General features: G+C 43.2%; 1 protein-coding gene across 1 annotated transcript in view; it reads left to right on the top strand.

Moving 5' to 3' along the window:
* Positions 1–11299: 11299 nt before the first annotated feature.
* DTHD1 (death domain containing 1) overlaps positions 11300–14325 on the top strand; it is a gene marked incomplete at both ends in the record, with an annotated part of 30924 nt that continues 27898 nt past the window's right edge. The window contains one exon of the mRNA XM_081333309.1: positions 11300–11537. Coding sequence (XP_081189435.1) covers positions 11300–11537 — 238 coding nt within the window. The remainder of the gene's footprint in view (positions 11538–14325) is intronic.

The raw sequence follows: 14325 nt of genomic DNA on the forward strand, positions 1-14325 counted from the left end.
TGAGTCAGTGGCCAAGCATCTGAATTTGGATCGCATGACTACGGGGAGGCTACAACGGTCGTAAATGTGAAAAAACGGTCACAAGTCACTTCAGCGCCCTGGTCACTTCGAACGGGCACTACATAAAGAGTTGCAAGGCAGTGATTCAGTGAGTTCTGCCCACATTTTATAACCTTGCTTGCCGCCGTTGTTAAGTGAACCAGTGCGGTGGTGAAGTTCGTAACCCGGTTGTTAAGTGAACTGGGCACCTTAAGGCAAAGAGCAAAATGTAGTCTAATGTGCTTCATCATTGGAGTCCTGGTGGACCATCCCTTAAACATGAGCCAGCCGTGTGCAGCAGCGACCAAAAAGGCTAAGACAATCCTGGCTTGTATGAACAGAGGCATAGAATCAAGATGACACGAAGTATTAGTGCCTCTTTATAAAACCCTAGTAGTGAGACCACACCTGGAATGCTGCAACCAATTTTGGTCACTATACTACAAAAAAAGATGTTGAGACCTTGGGAAAAAATTCAGAGAAGAGCAACTAAGACGATCCAAGGCCTGGAGACTAAAACATATGCAGAACGGCTGCGGGACTTGGGTTTGGTTAGTCTAAAGAAAAGAAGAAACAGGGGAGACATGATAGCAGCGTTCCAGTATCTGAGGGGCTGCCACAAAGACGACGGGGTCAAATTATTCTCCAAAGCCCCAGAGGGAAGGATGAGAAACAATGGTTGCAAACTGGTCAAGGAGAAAAGCAACCTGGAATTAAGGAGAAACTTCCTGACAGCGAGGACAATCAACCGGTGGAACAGCTTGCCACCAGAAATCGTGGGCGCTCCATCACTGGAAATTTTTAAGAAGAGGCTGGACAGTCAGCTGTCTGAGATGGCGTACGTTCTCCTGCTTAAGCGGAGGGCTGGACTAGAAGACCTCCAGGGTCCCTTCCAACTCTATTCTGTTCATAAGTAGGACAGTAAAGATGTCTTCTTAGAAACATACTGGCAATGTCCAATTTAAAAAAAAAATAAGAGAACTCATAAGAAACGCAACTGCCGTTAAAGAGAGAATTTCTTATGATTACAAAGCAACATGCCATTGAAATCTAAAATAGGGAGTTGCTTCACTGCTTTCTGCCAGTTTGCTGACAGAATAAATTCAAATTCTCTGCCTCTCAAAAATAGAAACCTTCCTTTGTGCAAAAAGCTCTTGAGTGCCACCAGGTTTCCTGGTCATTCTTACTTTCTCACTGAGACAACGAGAGTAACGTACCTCAAGAGTTTTTTATTATTATTATTGCTATTATAATAACCTGACCTTCGCTCCTGACCTTCGCTCTTTCTGCCGCGATCTGAAAACTTACCTATTTGAACAAGCCGACCTGGTCTAAATGGGTTTGGAGTATTTTAATTAGTAATTTTTAATTATTTATTGTAATGGGCTAGTTCTATTTAATCTTATTTTTAACTTTTGTATATCGTATTTTTATTGTATTTTTATTGCCCTGTACAACGCCCTGGGTCCTTCGGGAGAAGGGCAGTATAGAAGTTAAATTAATAAATAAAATAAAATAAATAAATAAATAATTATTAGCAGAAATGTGTTGCGACTAAGCTAATGTGTTATTTTGAGGCTTTTTTTTGCTGGTGGATGCAATGATATTCTCCTGATGATTTCTTTTTTTTTCCTTTTTTTTAGCAGTTGTTGCAATGTGTCTTGAGATAGAAACAGAACAGAATATTTGTAGCTAATGGTTGAAATGAAACGCTCTCTGAGCTCGGCTGTTTTCTTGCAGACGTTTCATGACCAAACTAGGTAACATCATCAGTGCAAGCAGAGAATGGAGGAGCTGGCTTCTCATTTTTATATATTAGTGGCATGTTCTTGCCAGTGTCGGTGTGAGCATTAACAAAGCACCGACAGGGCAAGCTACTACTAGCACATAAACAATGTATTTCTGCACCTACTCAGGGGCACTTCCATGTATCTGTATTTCCTGTTATCTCTGGGTGGACTTGAAAGGTCTTTGTAAAGGTAGAACTCAGCTCTCCGTTGCAGTTGCCAGTTGCCATCAATGCCTCACAGGAGTGAAGCAACTAGCCTCAAATGTAACTCGCCTTGTCCTTCTGCTGAGGTTTTGCTGAAGTAAGACATTTAGGAACTAAGAAGACAGGGCCTTTAAAAGAAAGATAGATAGATTAAAAAATAGGGTGGTGTGGTGTGGTGTGGTGTGGTGTGGTGTGGAGTGGAGTGGAGTGGAGTGGAGTGGAGTGGAATGGAATGGAATGGAATGGAATGGAATAGAATAGAATAGAATAGAATAGAATAGAATAGAATAGAATAGAATAGAATAGAATAGAATAGAATAGAATAGAATAGAATAGAATAGAATAGAATAGAATGATAGGAACAGAATAGAATAGAATAGAATAGAATAGAATAGAATAGAATAGAATAGAATAGAATAGAATAGAATAGAATAGAATAGAATAGAATAGAATAGAATAGAATAGAATAGAATAGAATAATGGAATGAAGAAGAGAAGAGAAGAGAAGAGAAGAGAAGAGAAGAGAAGAGAAGAGAAGAGAAGAGAAGAGAAGAGAAGAGAAGAGAAGAGAAGAGAAGAGAATTTGGAAGGGACCTTGGAGGTCATATAGTCCAACCCCCTGGTCAGGCAGGAAGCCCTATACCATTTCAGACAAATGGTTGTCCAATCTCTTCTTAAAAACTTCCAGTGTTGGAGCACCCACAACTTCTGGAGGCAAGTCGTTCCACTGATTAATTATTCTCCCTGTCAGGAAATTTCTCCTTAGTTCCAGGTTGCTTGACTCCCTCTACTTTGTGGGCAACCCCTGAGATATTGGAACACTGCTATCGTGTCCCCCACCAGTCCTTTTTTTTTTCTTCGTTAAACTACACATACCCAGTTCCAGGAACCGTTCTTTGCGTGTTTTAGCCTCCAGGTCCCCTGATCCTCTTTGTTGCTCTTCTCTGCACTCTTTCCAGAGTCACCACATCTGGGGTGACCAAAACTGGAGGCACGTAGTCCAAGTCTGGCCTTACCAAGGGCTTGTAAAGCGGCGAAGATTGCAACTCTTCCATTTCCCTTGCCACCTTGCCCAGAAATCAGAAGGCTAGATAAAAGCGGTTACTAAAATTGCAACTGAAGCAAAAATAAACACATCCACGCACCTCCAGCTTGCAAAGCCTTAAACATCTTGTAGGAAATACTGTCTAGATTCAGAACAACTAACTCTACTTCCTGGTCTTGGCTTGTTTGTTTTAAGAAGCCTTCACAGAAGTGTCTGATTTTGCAGCAGAAAGCTGTGTCTGATTCTCCCAGCAGAAAGCTATTTTATTGAAAAGTTTTTCAATACATTTTATCTTTAACAAAACCCCTCCCCACCGCCACCCCCCCTTCCCAGCCCAACCCAACCCTCCCCCCCTCCCCTTCCCCCTCCCCGACTTCCCAGAGCTAAATATGAGGTATAAAAGTAAAAACAATCATAAACTACCATATGCTAACAACAATAAACTATTAAGTCTATCGCACTTTAGCTCTTATAAAATGACTACAAGCAATATAAATATCACATCGGTACTTATTCAAATGCTAAATGAAACTTTTTAGTCCCATATTTATTCTGGATGTAATCAATCCATTTTTTCCACTCCAGGATATATCGTTGTTGCGAATGGTCTTTCAAATACGCCGAGATCTTTGCCATTTCCGCCAGGTTAGAGGCTGGCGTCACTCCCTAGAGGGCAAAGGTTGCTAAAAATTCACTTGGATAGCTGCGGAAAACACAACAAGTCATCCTTGACTGACCACGGTTCATTTAGCGACCATTCCAAGTTACAACAGCACTGGAATAAGTAACTAACTGATGACCACCTTTCCCATTTAGGACCATTGCAGCATCCCCATAGCCGTGCGATTTACATTCGGAGGCTTGGCAACTGATGTTGTGATTCAGGGTCAGCCTGTGGGTTCGGCAGTTGGGTCGGACGACTCAGAGGAGGAGGGGGGTGTTGAAGAGCTGGCTGATGATGGCCTTGAGGCTCCGCAGAGCCCTCAGCCAGGCCCCTCCCACCTGGTCACGACGGAGATCCAGCTGTGTGAGCCTGACAGCGTGGATGAAGATGACCCACAGCTGGCCCTGTTCAAGGACGCCCAACGCAGAAGGCAGTCAATCAGGAGTAAACAGAGGAAGGCAATGGGGCACCTCGGAAGGAGGCAGAGAGAAGCCACACCCTGAACTGTATAAAAGGGGAATGCGTGGGAGGGCTGGTTTGCTGAAGGCAACCGCTTGAAAAGCTCCTGTTTCATGGTTCGTGTTTGCTCTCTTTGCTCTGTGTTTTTATGTTAATAAATTTGGCACGCTTAATTCCAGCCTCTTGCCTTCTTGTAAAAGGGGTTGTCCCTGCCTTTTCCGCAGGGCCGGTAGCAGGCTGGTACAGAACAACTGACTCACATTTAGCAACAGTCGCGGGGTCCCAGCGTCACGTGATCCCCTTTTGCAACCTTCTGACAAGCCAAGTCAATGGGGGAAGCCAGATTCAATTAACAACCGTGTTGCAAACTTAAAAACTGCGGCGATTCACTTAGTAAACGCGACGAGAAAAGTCGTCAAACGGGGCCAAACTCCCTTAGCAAATTTCTCACTTAAAGAAATAAATTTTGGGCTCCACCGCGGACGTACGTTGAGGACCACCTGTGTAGCCACCAGTGGTGGGAAGTCAGGCAGGCAGTCCTCAACATACAACCGTTCAAAGTTACAATGGCAGTGGAAAAAGTGACTTAACGGCTGTTTTTTTTTCACTTATGACCATTGCAGCATCCCCAGGGTCAGGTGATCAAAATTTAAGATATTTGGAAATTGCCAGAAAATAAGAATATTATATTGTATTATTAATTAGTTGATGTAAGATGGTGAAAATTCAAATAGATAAGACGTGTATCCTGAACATTAGATCTTGTGATGAATTGTGATAAAGGGAATTGGGGTTATTTAAAATTTAGAAATTATAAATATTAAATGTTAAATTTAAATATTAATGGGACATTAAAAATTGGGAAAAACCAACCAGGACATTGATTGTCTAAAAAGACTGAATGTTAAAACAACTAGGATATGTATAAAGAAAAAGTTATAGTTGAATGTAAGAAAGTTATTTTTTATTTATCTGATATAAGAATTGTATTAATTTAAATATGAGGCAGTAAATACTAAGGGGAAAAGAGAGGAAACATTTAATGTAATAGTTTGAGATCTGTACTAAAGATATTTGTACGTTACTGAATTATTGACCAACTCAGCCACCACGTTGCTTTTCAAATATTGAAATGTAAAACTGGAAAATCAATAACATTTTCTCAAAAAAAAAAATTCTGATGGAGAGGCGGTGACTTACAAAGAAAAACTATACAAAATGTTTGACAGATGGCACTTAACACCCGTGAGGTTAGCGAAAATGTTTGAAAATACGTAATTGTTGGAAATGTAGACAAAAACCAGGCACATATTATCATCTTTGGTGGACGTGCCCTAAAGCCAAAAGATTTTGGTCAAGGATACATATACGGTTAGAGAAAACGACTAAAAAATCCACATAGGTTTTATGCCAGAATTATTTTTGTATGAAATTCTGATTTATTTATTTTTTTTAAAAGAGAGAGGTGAGGTGCCATCGGTGTATTTAACGTGTCTAGAACTTTGATTCATTTTTGACCTTGTAGTTTTACTCTCTCGAAGTGCAAATTTGGCTGAATTCTCCAGCTACCAATTAGACCACAGTTAATGAACTAAGCAAGTTTGGGCTTCGTAAAGTGAACACAGTTGTTAAATGAATCTGGCTTCCCCCTTGACTTTGCTTGTCAGAAGGTCGCAAAAGGGGATCCAGTGACCCCACCCTCCCAGGACAATGAAACCGTCATAAGTACATGTCAGTTGCCAAGCATCCACGTTCACGGGGATGCTGCCAACGGTCATCGGTGCGGAAAAACGCTCATAAATCACTTTTTCTCAGCTCCGTTGTGACTTCAAGCGGTCACTAAATGAGCTGTTGGGGACCACCTGTGCTTGCAGTTCGGGGTTGAACTTTGGGGTCCTTGGTGCTCTCTGAGTTTGGGTGTTTTCATTGCCCAAGTGAACGACAAACATCCAGAAGGAAACCCCCCGAACACGAGGAGAGAAGCAACCTGGAATTCCGGAGAAACTTCCTAACTGGGAGAACAATTCACCAGCGGAACAGCCTGCCACCAGAAGTTGTGGGCGCTCCATCTCTGGAGGTTTTTAAGAAGAGACTGGACAGTCACTGGTCTGGGATGGTCTGGGGTCTCCTGCTTGAGCAGGGGGGCTGGACTAGAAGACCTCCCAAGGTCCCTTCCAGATTTACTCTACTCTGATTCTGATTCAGACAGCATCAAGGATCCCCTATCAAAGGTCCCGGCTCTGCTTTGCTCTCTCAAGCCAACCAGAGCGGGGGGGGGGGGGAAAGAAAAAAGGCAAATCCATTACAGCTGTGCAGAGAGCCACCCGTCTCCTTTTCCCAACGGAATCCCAGGCGACCAGATCTTTTCTCTGGAGATTCTCAGTCATCCAGGGTCATGGCTGGGCCAAAGGCGGGGGTGGGTTTGTTCTGTTTTTCAGGAGACGACTGGACGCTCTCTCTCTCTCTCTCTCTCTCTCTCATTCTCTCTCTCTCTCTCTCTCTCTCTCCCTCTCTCATTCTCTCTCTCTCTCTCTCTCACTCATTCTCTCTCTCTCTCTCACACACACACACTCATTCTCTCTCTCTCTCTCTCACTCATTCTCTCTCTCTCTCTCTCTCACTCATTCTCTCTCTCACACACACACACACACTCATTCTCTCTCTCTCTCACTCATTCTCTCTCTCTCTCTCACTCATTCTCTCTCACACACACACACACACTCATTCTCTCTCTCTCTCTCTCACTCATTCTCTCTCTCTCTCTCTCACTCATTCTCTCTCACACACACACTCATTCTCTCTCTCTCATTCTCTCTCTCTCTCTCTCACTCATTCTCTCTCTCTCTCTCTCTCCCTCTCTCTCTCACTCATTCTCTCTCTCTCTCTCTCTCACTCATTCTCTCTCTCTCTCTCTTTTTCTGAAGATGTTTCGCTTCTCCTGCGAGAAGCTTCTTGAGCTGAAAAGAAACGAAAGTCCAGTCGCCTCGTGGCAAAGCACCTTCGGGATCCCGTTCAGCCACAAAGCCAGCACCAAAAAGCACCGTTTTTTGAGATCAGCACAGAGGCGTAAAAGTTGCTCCAACTTTTCTGTCTCTGCCTTCCTCCCTCTCTCTCTCTCTCTCTCTTTTTCTCTCCCTGCCTCTCTCTCCCTCTCTCTCTTTCTCCTTCTCTCTTTCTCTGTTTCTCTCTCCGTCTCTCCCCTCCTCCTTCTCTCTCTCTCTCACACACTCTCTTTCTCCTTCTCCCTCTTTCTCTCTGTTTTTTTCCTCCGTCTCTCCTCCATCCCTCCCTCTCTCTCTCTCTTTCTCTTTCTCCTTCTCTTTCTCTCTGTTTCCGTCTCTCCCCTCCCTCCCTTCCTCCTTCTCTCTCTCTCTCTCTCTCACTCTTTCTCCTTCTCGCTCTTTCTCTCCGTTTTTCTCTCTCCGTCTCTCCCCTCCCTCCCTTCCTCCTTCTCTCTCTCTCTCTCACTCTTTCTCCTTCTCGCTCTTTCTCTCCGTTTTTCTCTCTCCCTCTCTCCCCTCCCTCCCTTCCTCCTTCTCTCTCACTCTCTCTTTCTCCTCTCTTTCTCTCTCTTTCTCCGTCTCTCCCCTCCCTCCCTTCCTCCTTCTCTCTCTCTCTCTCACTCTCTTTCTCCTTCTCTCTCTTTCTGTTTTTCTCTCTTCATCTCTCCCCTCCCTCCCTCCTTCTCTCTCTCTCTCTTTCTCCTTCTCTCTCTCTCTCCCCTCCCTCCCTCCTTCTCTCTCTCTCTCTTTCTCCTTCTCTCTCTTTCTCTCCCCTCCCTCCCTCCCTCCTTCTCTCTCTCTCTCTCTCTCTCTCTCTCTCTCTCTCTCTCTCTCTCACTCTTTCTCTTTTTCTCTCTCTCCCTGCCCCCCCCGCCTCTCTCTCTCTCCGTCTCTCTCTCTCACACACACCCTTCCGGGCTTCCAGGTGTGTCGGAGAGAGGGAGGACACGGGTTTTTCCCCCCTCCCGGAGGGTCGTGCGAACGCAGCCCATCGCAGCTTACCTGGCGGCTCTGGCGAGGGAGGCGCAGACCTGGCGACGGTGGGGGGGGGGAGGGAAGGGGAAGGAAGTGGCTCGGAGCCCGTCCGCGCCTTTGCTTTCTCTTTCTCGCCTTTCTCGCTCTCTCCTTCCTGATTTGTTGCCGGCCGGGCCCGTCCTCCGCCGGCCTCGGGAAGGCGGCCCGGGAAGGGAAGGGCTGGGCTGGGCTGGCCAGGCAGACGCCGCCCAAAGGACAGCCGAAGGGCGGGAGAGCCACCTGGACGCCCCCCTCCCCGCCAGGGCTGGGGGCGGAGGAGCTCTTTTTTGGGGTGGGGGGGCGCTGCTTCTGCTGCAAGGGGGGGGGTGCCCGTGGGAAGTTCCACAGGTCGAGAGAGGCCGGGCAAGGCAGGCGGCGCTCCGAAGCCTCCTCTGCAGAGCTGGAAGGAAGGAAGGAGGTTTCCCCTTCCTTCCTTCCTTCCTTTTTCCTATCTTCCCATTCCTTCTTTCTTTTCCCTCCCTTCCTTCTTTTCTTTCCTTCCTTTCTTTTTTCCCTCCCTCCCTCCCTTCTTTCTTTTTCCTTTCTTCCCCTCCTTTCTTTTTCTTAAGCTTCCTTCTTCCCCTTCCTTCTTTCCTTCCCTTCCTCCCTCCCTCCCTTTGTACCTTCCTCCTTTCTTTTTTCCTTTCTCCCCATTCTTTCTTTTTTTCCTTCCTTCCTTCCTTCCTTCCACCCTTTCCTTCTTTTCCTTCCTTCCTTCCTTCCCCTTTCCTCCATCTCTCCCTTCCTTTTTTCCTTTATCTACCCTACACTTCCTCCTTCCTTCTTTCCTTCTTTCCTTCTTTCCTTCCTTCCTTCCTTCCCTTCCTTTTCCCCTTTTTTCCACCCCTTCTCCGTCCGTCCCTCCCTCCCTCTCTCCCTTCCTTCCTTTTGCCTTCCTTCCCATTCCTTCTTTCTTTTCCCTTCCTTTCTCTCTTCTTCTTTCCTTCCTTCCTTCCTAACTTCCTTCCTTCCTTTTTTCCCTTTATTCCTCCCTCTCTCCCTTCCTTCCTTCTTTTTCTTTTTCCTCCCTTCCTGTTCCTTCTTTCTTTTCCTCTCCTTTTTCCTTTTCCCTTTTTCCTTCCCTTCCTCTCTACCTTCTTTCCCTCCCCTTTCTTTCTTTCTTTCTTTCTTTCTTTCTTTCTTTCTTTCTTTCTTTCTTTCTTTCTTTCTTTCTCTTTTTCTTTCTTTTCTTTCTTTCTTTCTTTCTTCCTTTCTCTTCCTTTTTCTTTCTTTCTTTCTTTCTATCCTTTCTTTCTTTCTTTCTTTCTTTCTTTCTTTCTTTCTTTCTTTCTTTCTTTCTTTCTTTCTTTCTTTCTTTCTTTCTTTCCCTTTTCCCACCTTTATTACCGAATAAATAACTCAAGGCAGTGAACATATCCAATACGCCTTCCTCTTAGGGACTGGTTTAGTGCATTTGTAACCAGGCTACTAAATGAAGCCCCATTTTTACAGATTCGAGCCTTAACAGCTCCCGTTTGTGCAACTTTTACACTCCCTTGTATCCAGAAAGTAAATCAAAGAACCATTTGCTGGCTAACTTAACAGTCGCAAAATGGGGGCAAAACTCCGTTCACAAACCTTTCACTTAGCAACATGAATTTGGGACACACTTTGATACGGAAAGTTACATGGGTAGGAGAAAACCTAAATGGCCTGCTCCATTATCTGCAACAAGTTGGACTCAAGGTAAAGGGTTTAAGGCCTTGAGATAAGAAATAATAACTGTTAAGGGCTGTAATCCAAGTGCCTTGAAAGGCTTCCGGCTACAGGAAAAGGATCAAAGGTTGACCCAAAAACAGCACAAGAAGATTACAGCACATCACATAGCGACCAGACAGTAAAGCAAAACAGATGCGCCAGGCTTTCAAATCAAATACCGTTCAAGTATTTCTTTTTTTAAAAAAAAATATGGAGTTCCTTTGCCTGGTCACTGCTAAATTGGTGAAGTAACTGCTCAATATGAGTTTCATCCACAGAACACCAGATTTAAATAGTAAAAAAACAAAAAACCTCATTGCAGCCTTGGAAAATTAGGCAACAATTACTGATAATGTCTTACATTTTATCCTACTAGATTTGGGCTCCATGCGTAATTGAAAGATCCTTTATTTCAGCCTGACGGTCTAGAGCAGGGGTAGGCAACCTCGGCTCTTTTATGACTCATGGACTTCAACTCCCAGAATTCCTGAGCCAGCCATGCTGAGGGGAAAGGGAGAGGTTTCCAAGCTGAGCCATGCTGACTCAGGAATTCTGGGAGTTGAAGTCCACGAGTCATAAAAGAGCCGAGGTTGCCTACTCCTGGCCTAGGCCGCTTTATGACTTGTGGACTTCAACTCCCAGAATTCCTGAGCCAGCCATGCTGAGGGGAAAGGGAGAGGTTTCCAAGCTGAGCCATGCTGACTCAGGAATTCTGGGAGTTGAAGTCCACGAGTCATAAAAGAGCCGAGGTTGCCTACTCCTGGCCTAGGCCGCTTTATGACTTGTGGACTTCAACTCCCAGAATTCCTGAGCCAGCCATGCTGAGGTGAAAGGGAGAGGTTTCCAAGCTGAGCCATGCTGACTCAGGAATTCTGGGAGTTGAAGTCCACGAGTCATAAAAGAGCCGAGGTTGCCTACCCCTGCTCTAGAGGATTCTTCTTTATTTTAAATGTTATGTTAACCTATTTTTATTGTTTTTATAAGTAACCCTGGGCTTTGAACATACACGATGCAGGTGGTCCACAACTCAGCCCAAATTGTTCAGTGAGTTTTACCCCCATTTGACAACCTTTTTTTGCCACAGTTGTTAAGGTAACTGTTGTTGTTCCAAAGGTAGCAATGTCATCAGTTCACCTTTTAAGGCCCATCCTTACCTGTAAACAAATCCACACATTAATACTCTGAGCTTCATTCTGAGAAGGCCACACCTGCTTGTCACCTAGTAACTATTTGCCATCAACAGCCCGTTTGGTATTGTCTTGCAAGGGAGGACTCCTGTACAGAATTGGTTGGAAAGAAGAAAAAGGTTGACGTTTTGTCTTGATGTAAAACTGGGGGGTGGGTGCAGAAATTCACTATCAGTTTAAGAATTTGTCAGGGAAACCATGGAAACCATCATCAGCCATCCAGATCACATACTGGAGGAGATCCAGGATTACAATCTGAGGTTAAACAAAACTCTTCTGATAGGGAATCATCAAGAGGGCGAGAAGATTACGGAATATCCATCACAACTAACTCCGCTCCTTCTGGTTCTGGTCAAAACTCTTGGTCAACACTTGGAGTTCACAACTAAAGTTCTCCAAAATTCCTGCCAGTTGCTGAATGTGGTCTATGATCAACGTGAGCAAAAGGGTTCCTGCCCAGGCAAGTAATACCACGTTTTGTCAACCAGAATTATGGGTTCAATAGCTATGAATCAGTGCTCCTTTTTGAATGTGCCTATGAATCAAATCCGGGACGCGGTGGCTCAGTGGGTTAGGACACTGAGCTTGTCGATCAGATGGTCGGCAGTTTGGCGGGTCGAATCCTGAGTGCCGCGTAGCAGAATGAGCGCCTGTTACTCGTCCCAGCTTCTGCCAACCTAGCAGTTCTAAAGCACGTAAAAATGCAAGTAGAAAAATAGGGACCACCACGGTGGGAAGGTAACAGCGTTCCGTGCGGCTTTGGCGTCTAGTCATGCCGGCCACATGACCACGGAGACATCCTCGGACAAGCGCTGGCTCTTCGGCTTTGAAACGGAGATGAGCACCGGCCCCTAGAGTTGGAAACGACTAGAATGCATGTGCGGAGGAACCTTTACCGTTACCTATGAATCAAAGCTCCGGCTTCTGTTTTAAAGTTAAATATGTAAAATTAGATTCAATTGAACTCCCAGATCCAGTGAAATTATTGTTGTTGTTCTTGTTGTCCCCTGGTCATCTTTGTTGCTCTTCTCTGCACTCTTTCTAGAGTCTCAACATCTTTTTTTACATCGTGGTGACCAAAACTGAATGCAGTATTCCAAGTGTGGCCTTACCAAGGCGTTGTAAAGTGGTATTAACACTTCACATGATCTCAATTCTGTCTCTCTGTTAATGCAGCCTAGCACTGTGTTGGCTTTTTTAGCAGCTGCAGCACAGGGCTGGCTCCTATTTAAGTGATTGTCCGCTAGGACTCTGAGATCCCTCTCACAGTTGCTACTATTGAGCAAGTTACCACCTATACTACACCTGTGCATTTGGTTTTTGTTGCCTCAACCTTATTTTTTTCACCATTGCATCTAAATCACATACATTTCTAGAACTGTGTCCCCCATAAAAGATTTTTAAGAACGCATTTCTTTCTCTTAACTTCAGCCTAGGTTTTCAAAAAAAAAAAAAGCTGTTTCTCCCTCTGTCTTATTTGTGGAATATATGCAGATGAGATGAGAAACCGTTAAAAACATATAAAGCAATCTTTTAGCTGGGTAATTTACTCAATCGATGCCATGGCATAATACTGCATTTGAAAATTGAAAATAAATGTCAAGAGGACTATTATCTCCGTAATCGGCTTGTAGTCCTATTCTCCCAGCTCTATTTCTGTCCACAGATATTAGCAAGTAATCACAATTACAGTACCTTCCAAGCTGTTTCTACTGATTTCTATTAGATTGAGGAGAAAAGGAGAAAAACAATAGTGAGGTGGGTTTTTCGCCCTCATGGAAAAAGCAGAGGGAATAGAGTACAACCGGGCCCAAAGTTTCTGTTGCTAATCGACTGTTGTAAAGTGCATTTTGCTCCATTTAACAAGCTTCCTTGCTACAGTTGTTCAGTGAAATCACTGAGGTTGTAAGTTAGGAACAGGGTTGTAAAATGAATCTGACTTGTAATTTCAAATGATTTTAAGTCAAGGACTTATCTCCATCCCCCTTACCCCAAATCACAGTGCCCAGAAGATTGGAAATAGGTATCCAAATACACACACACACACACACACAAACACAAACACATATATGCAGTGCTTTTTTGTAAAAAAAAAGGTGCCAGAACTCACATCTTATTAATCTTTATATATATATATATATATATATATATACATATATATATATATATATATATATATATATATATATATATATATATATATATATATATATATATATATATATATATATACATATATATACACACACATACACACACACATATACATATACTGTACATATATATATATATATACACACACACACATATATATATACACACACATACATACACACACACACACACATACATATATATACATATATATACATACGTACATACACACACACACATACTGTATGTGTATGTATATATACATATATATATACATATATATATACATATATATACATATACATATACATATACATATACATATACATATACATATACATATACATATACATATACATATACATATACATATACATATACATATAATGGAGGAACATTGTCCATAGGGTCGCGATGGGTCGGACACGACTTCGCAACTAACAACAACAAATACATATACATATACATATACATATACATATACATATACATATACATATACATATACATATATATATATATATTCAGTTCTTAGCAGGACCAGTGGTTGAGAAGTAATTAGTCTTTTTTTTCATTTTTAAATTTGGGGGTCATACTTTTACACACTAAAACTTTAAAAAAGATTTTCAATTCGTCAATGATTTTTTAATTTTTTTTTTTACCTTTTGCACATAGTCAATCACTATACACACCCACACGTATCAGTTTTGTAACAAAACATAACTGTCGCCGCCTGCAGTAAACCACACGACCAATCACATGACCAATCACAAGCCAAGCAGCACCATCACAACCAGCACAGACGAAGTACACACGCATTGGACTCGACACACAAGCAGCTCGCATGCACCGTTTTAATGATTTTGCCGCCAACCTGCTACGCTTGTCAGGGCGATTCAAGTCCCCATGGATCAAACATCAAATTTTCAAAAGTTATTTTTAAAGCTTGGGAAATCTATTGAAAAAAGGTGCAGATGCATTCTATGACAAAAAAGCACTGTATATATATATGTGTGTGTGTGTGTGTATTTTTCTTTGTTGGGCTTAATGCAGAGAACTACCATGGAAGA

Source organism: Vipera berus (genome assembly GCF_964194415.1).
Source record: "Vipera berus genome assembly, chromosome: 7".
In the NCBI taxonomy this organism is placed as follows: Eukaryota; Metazoa; Chordata; class Lepidosauria; order Squamata; family Viperidae; genus Vipera; species Vipera berus.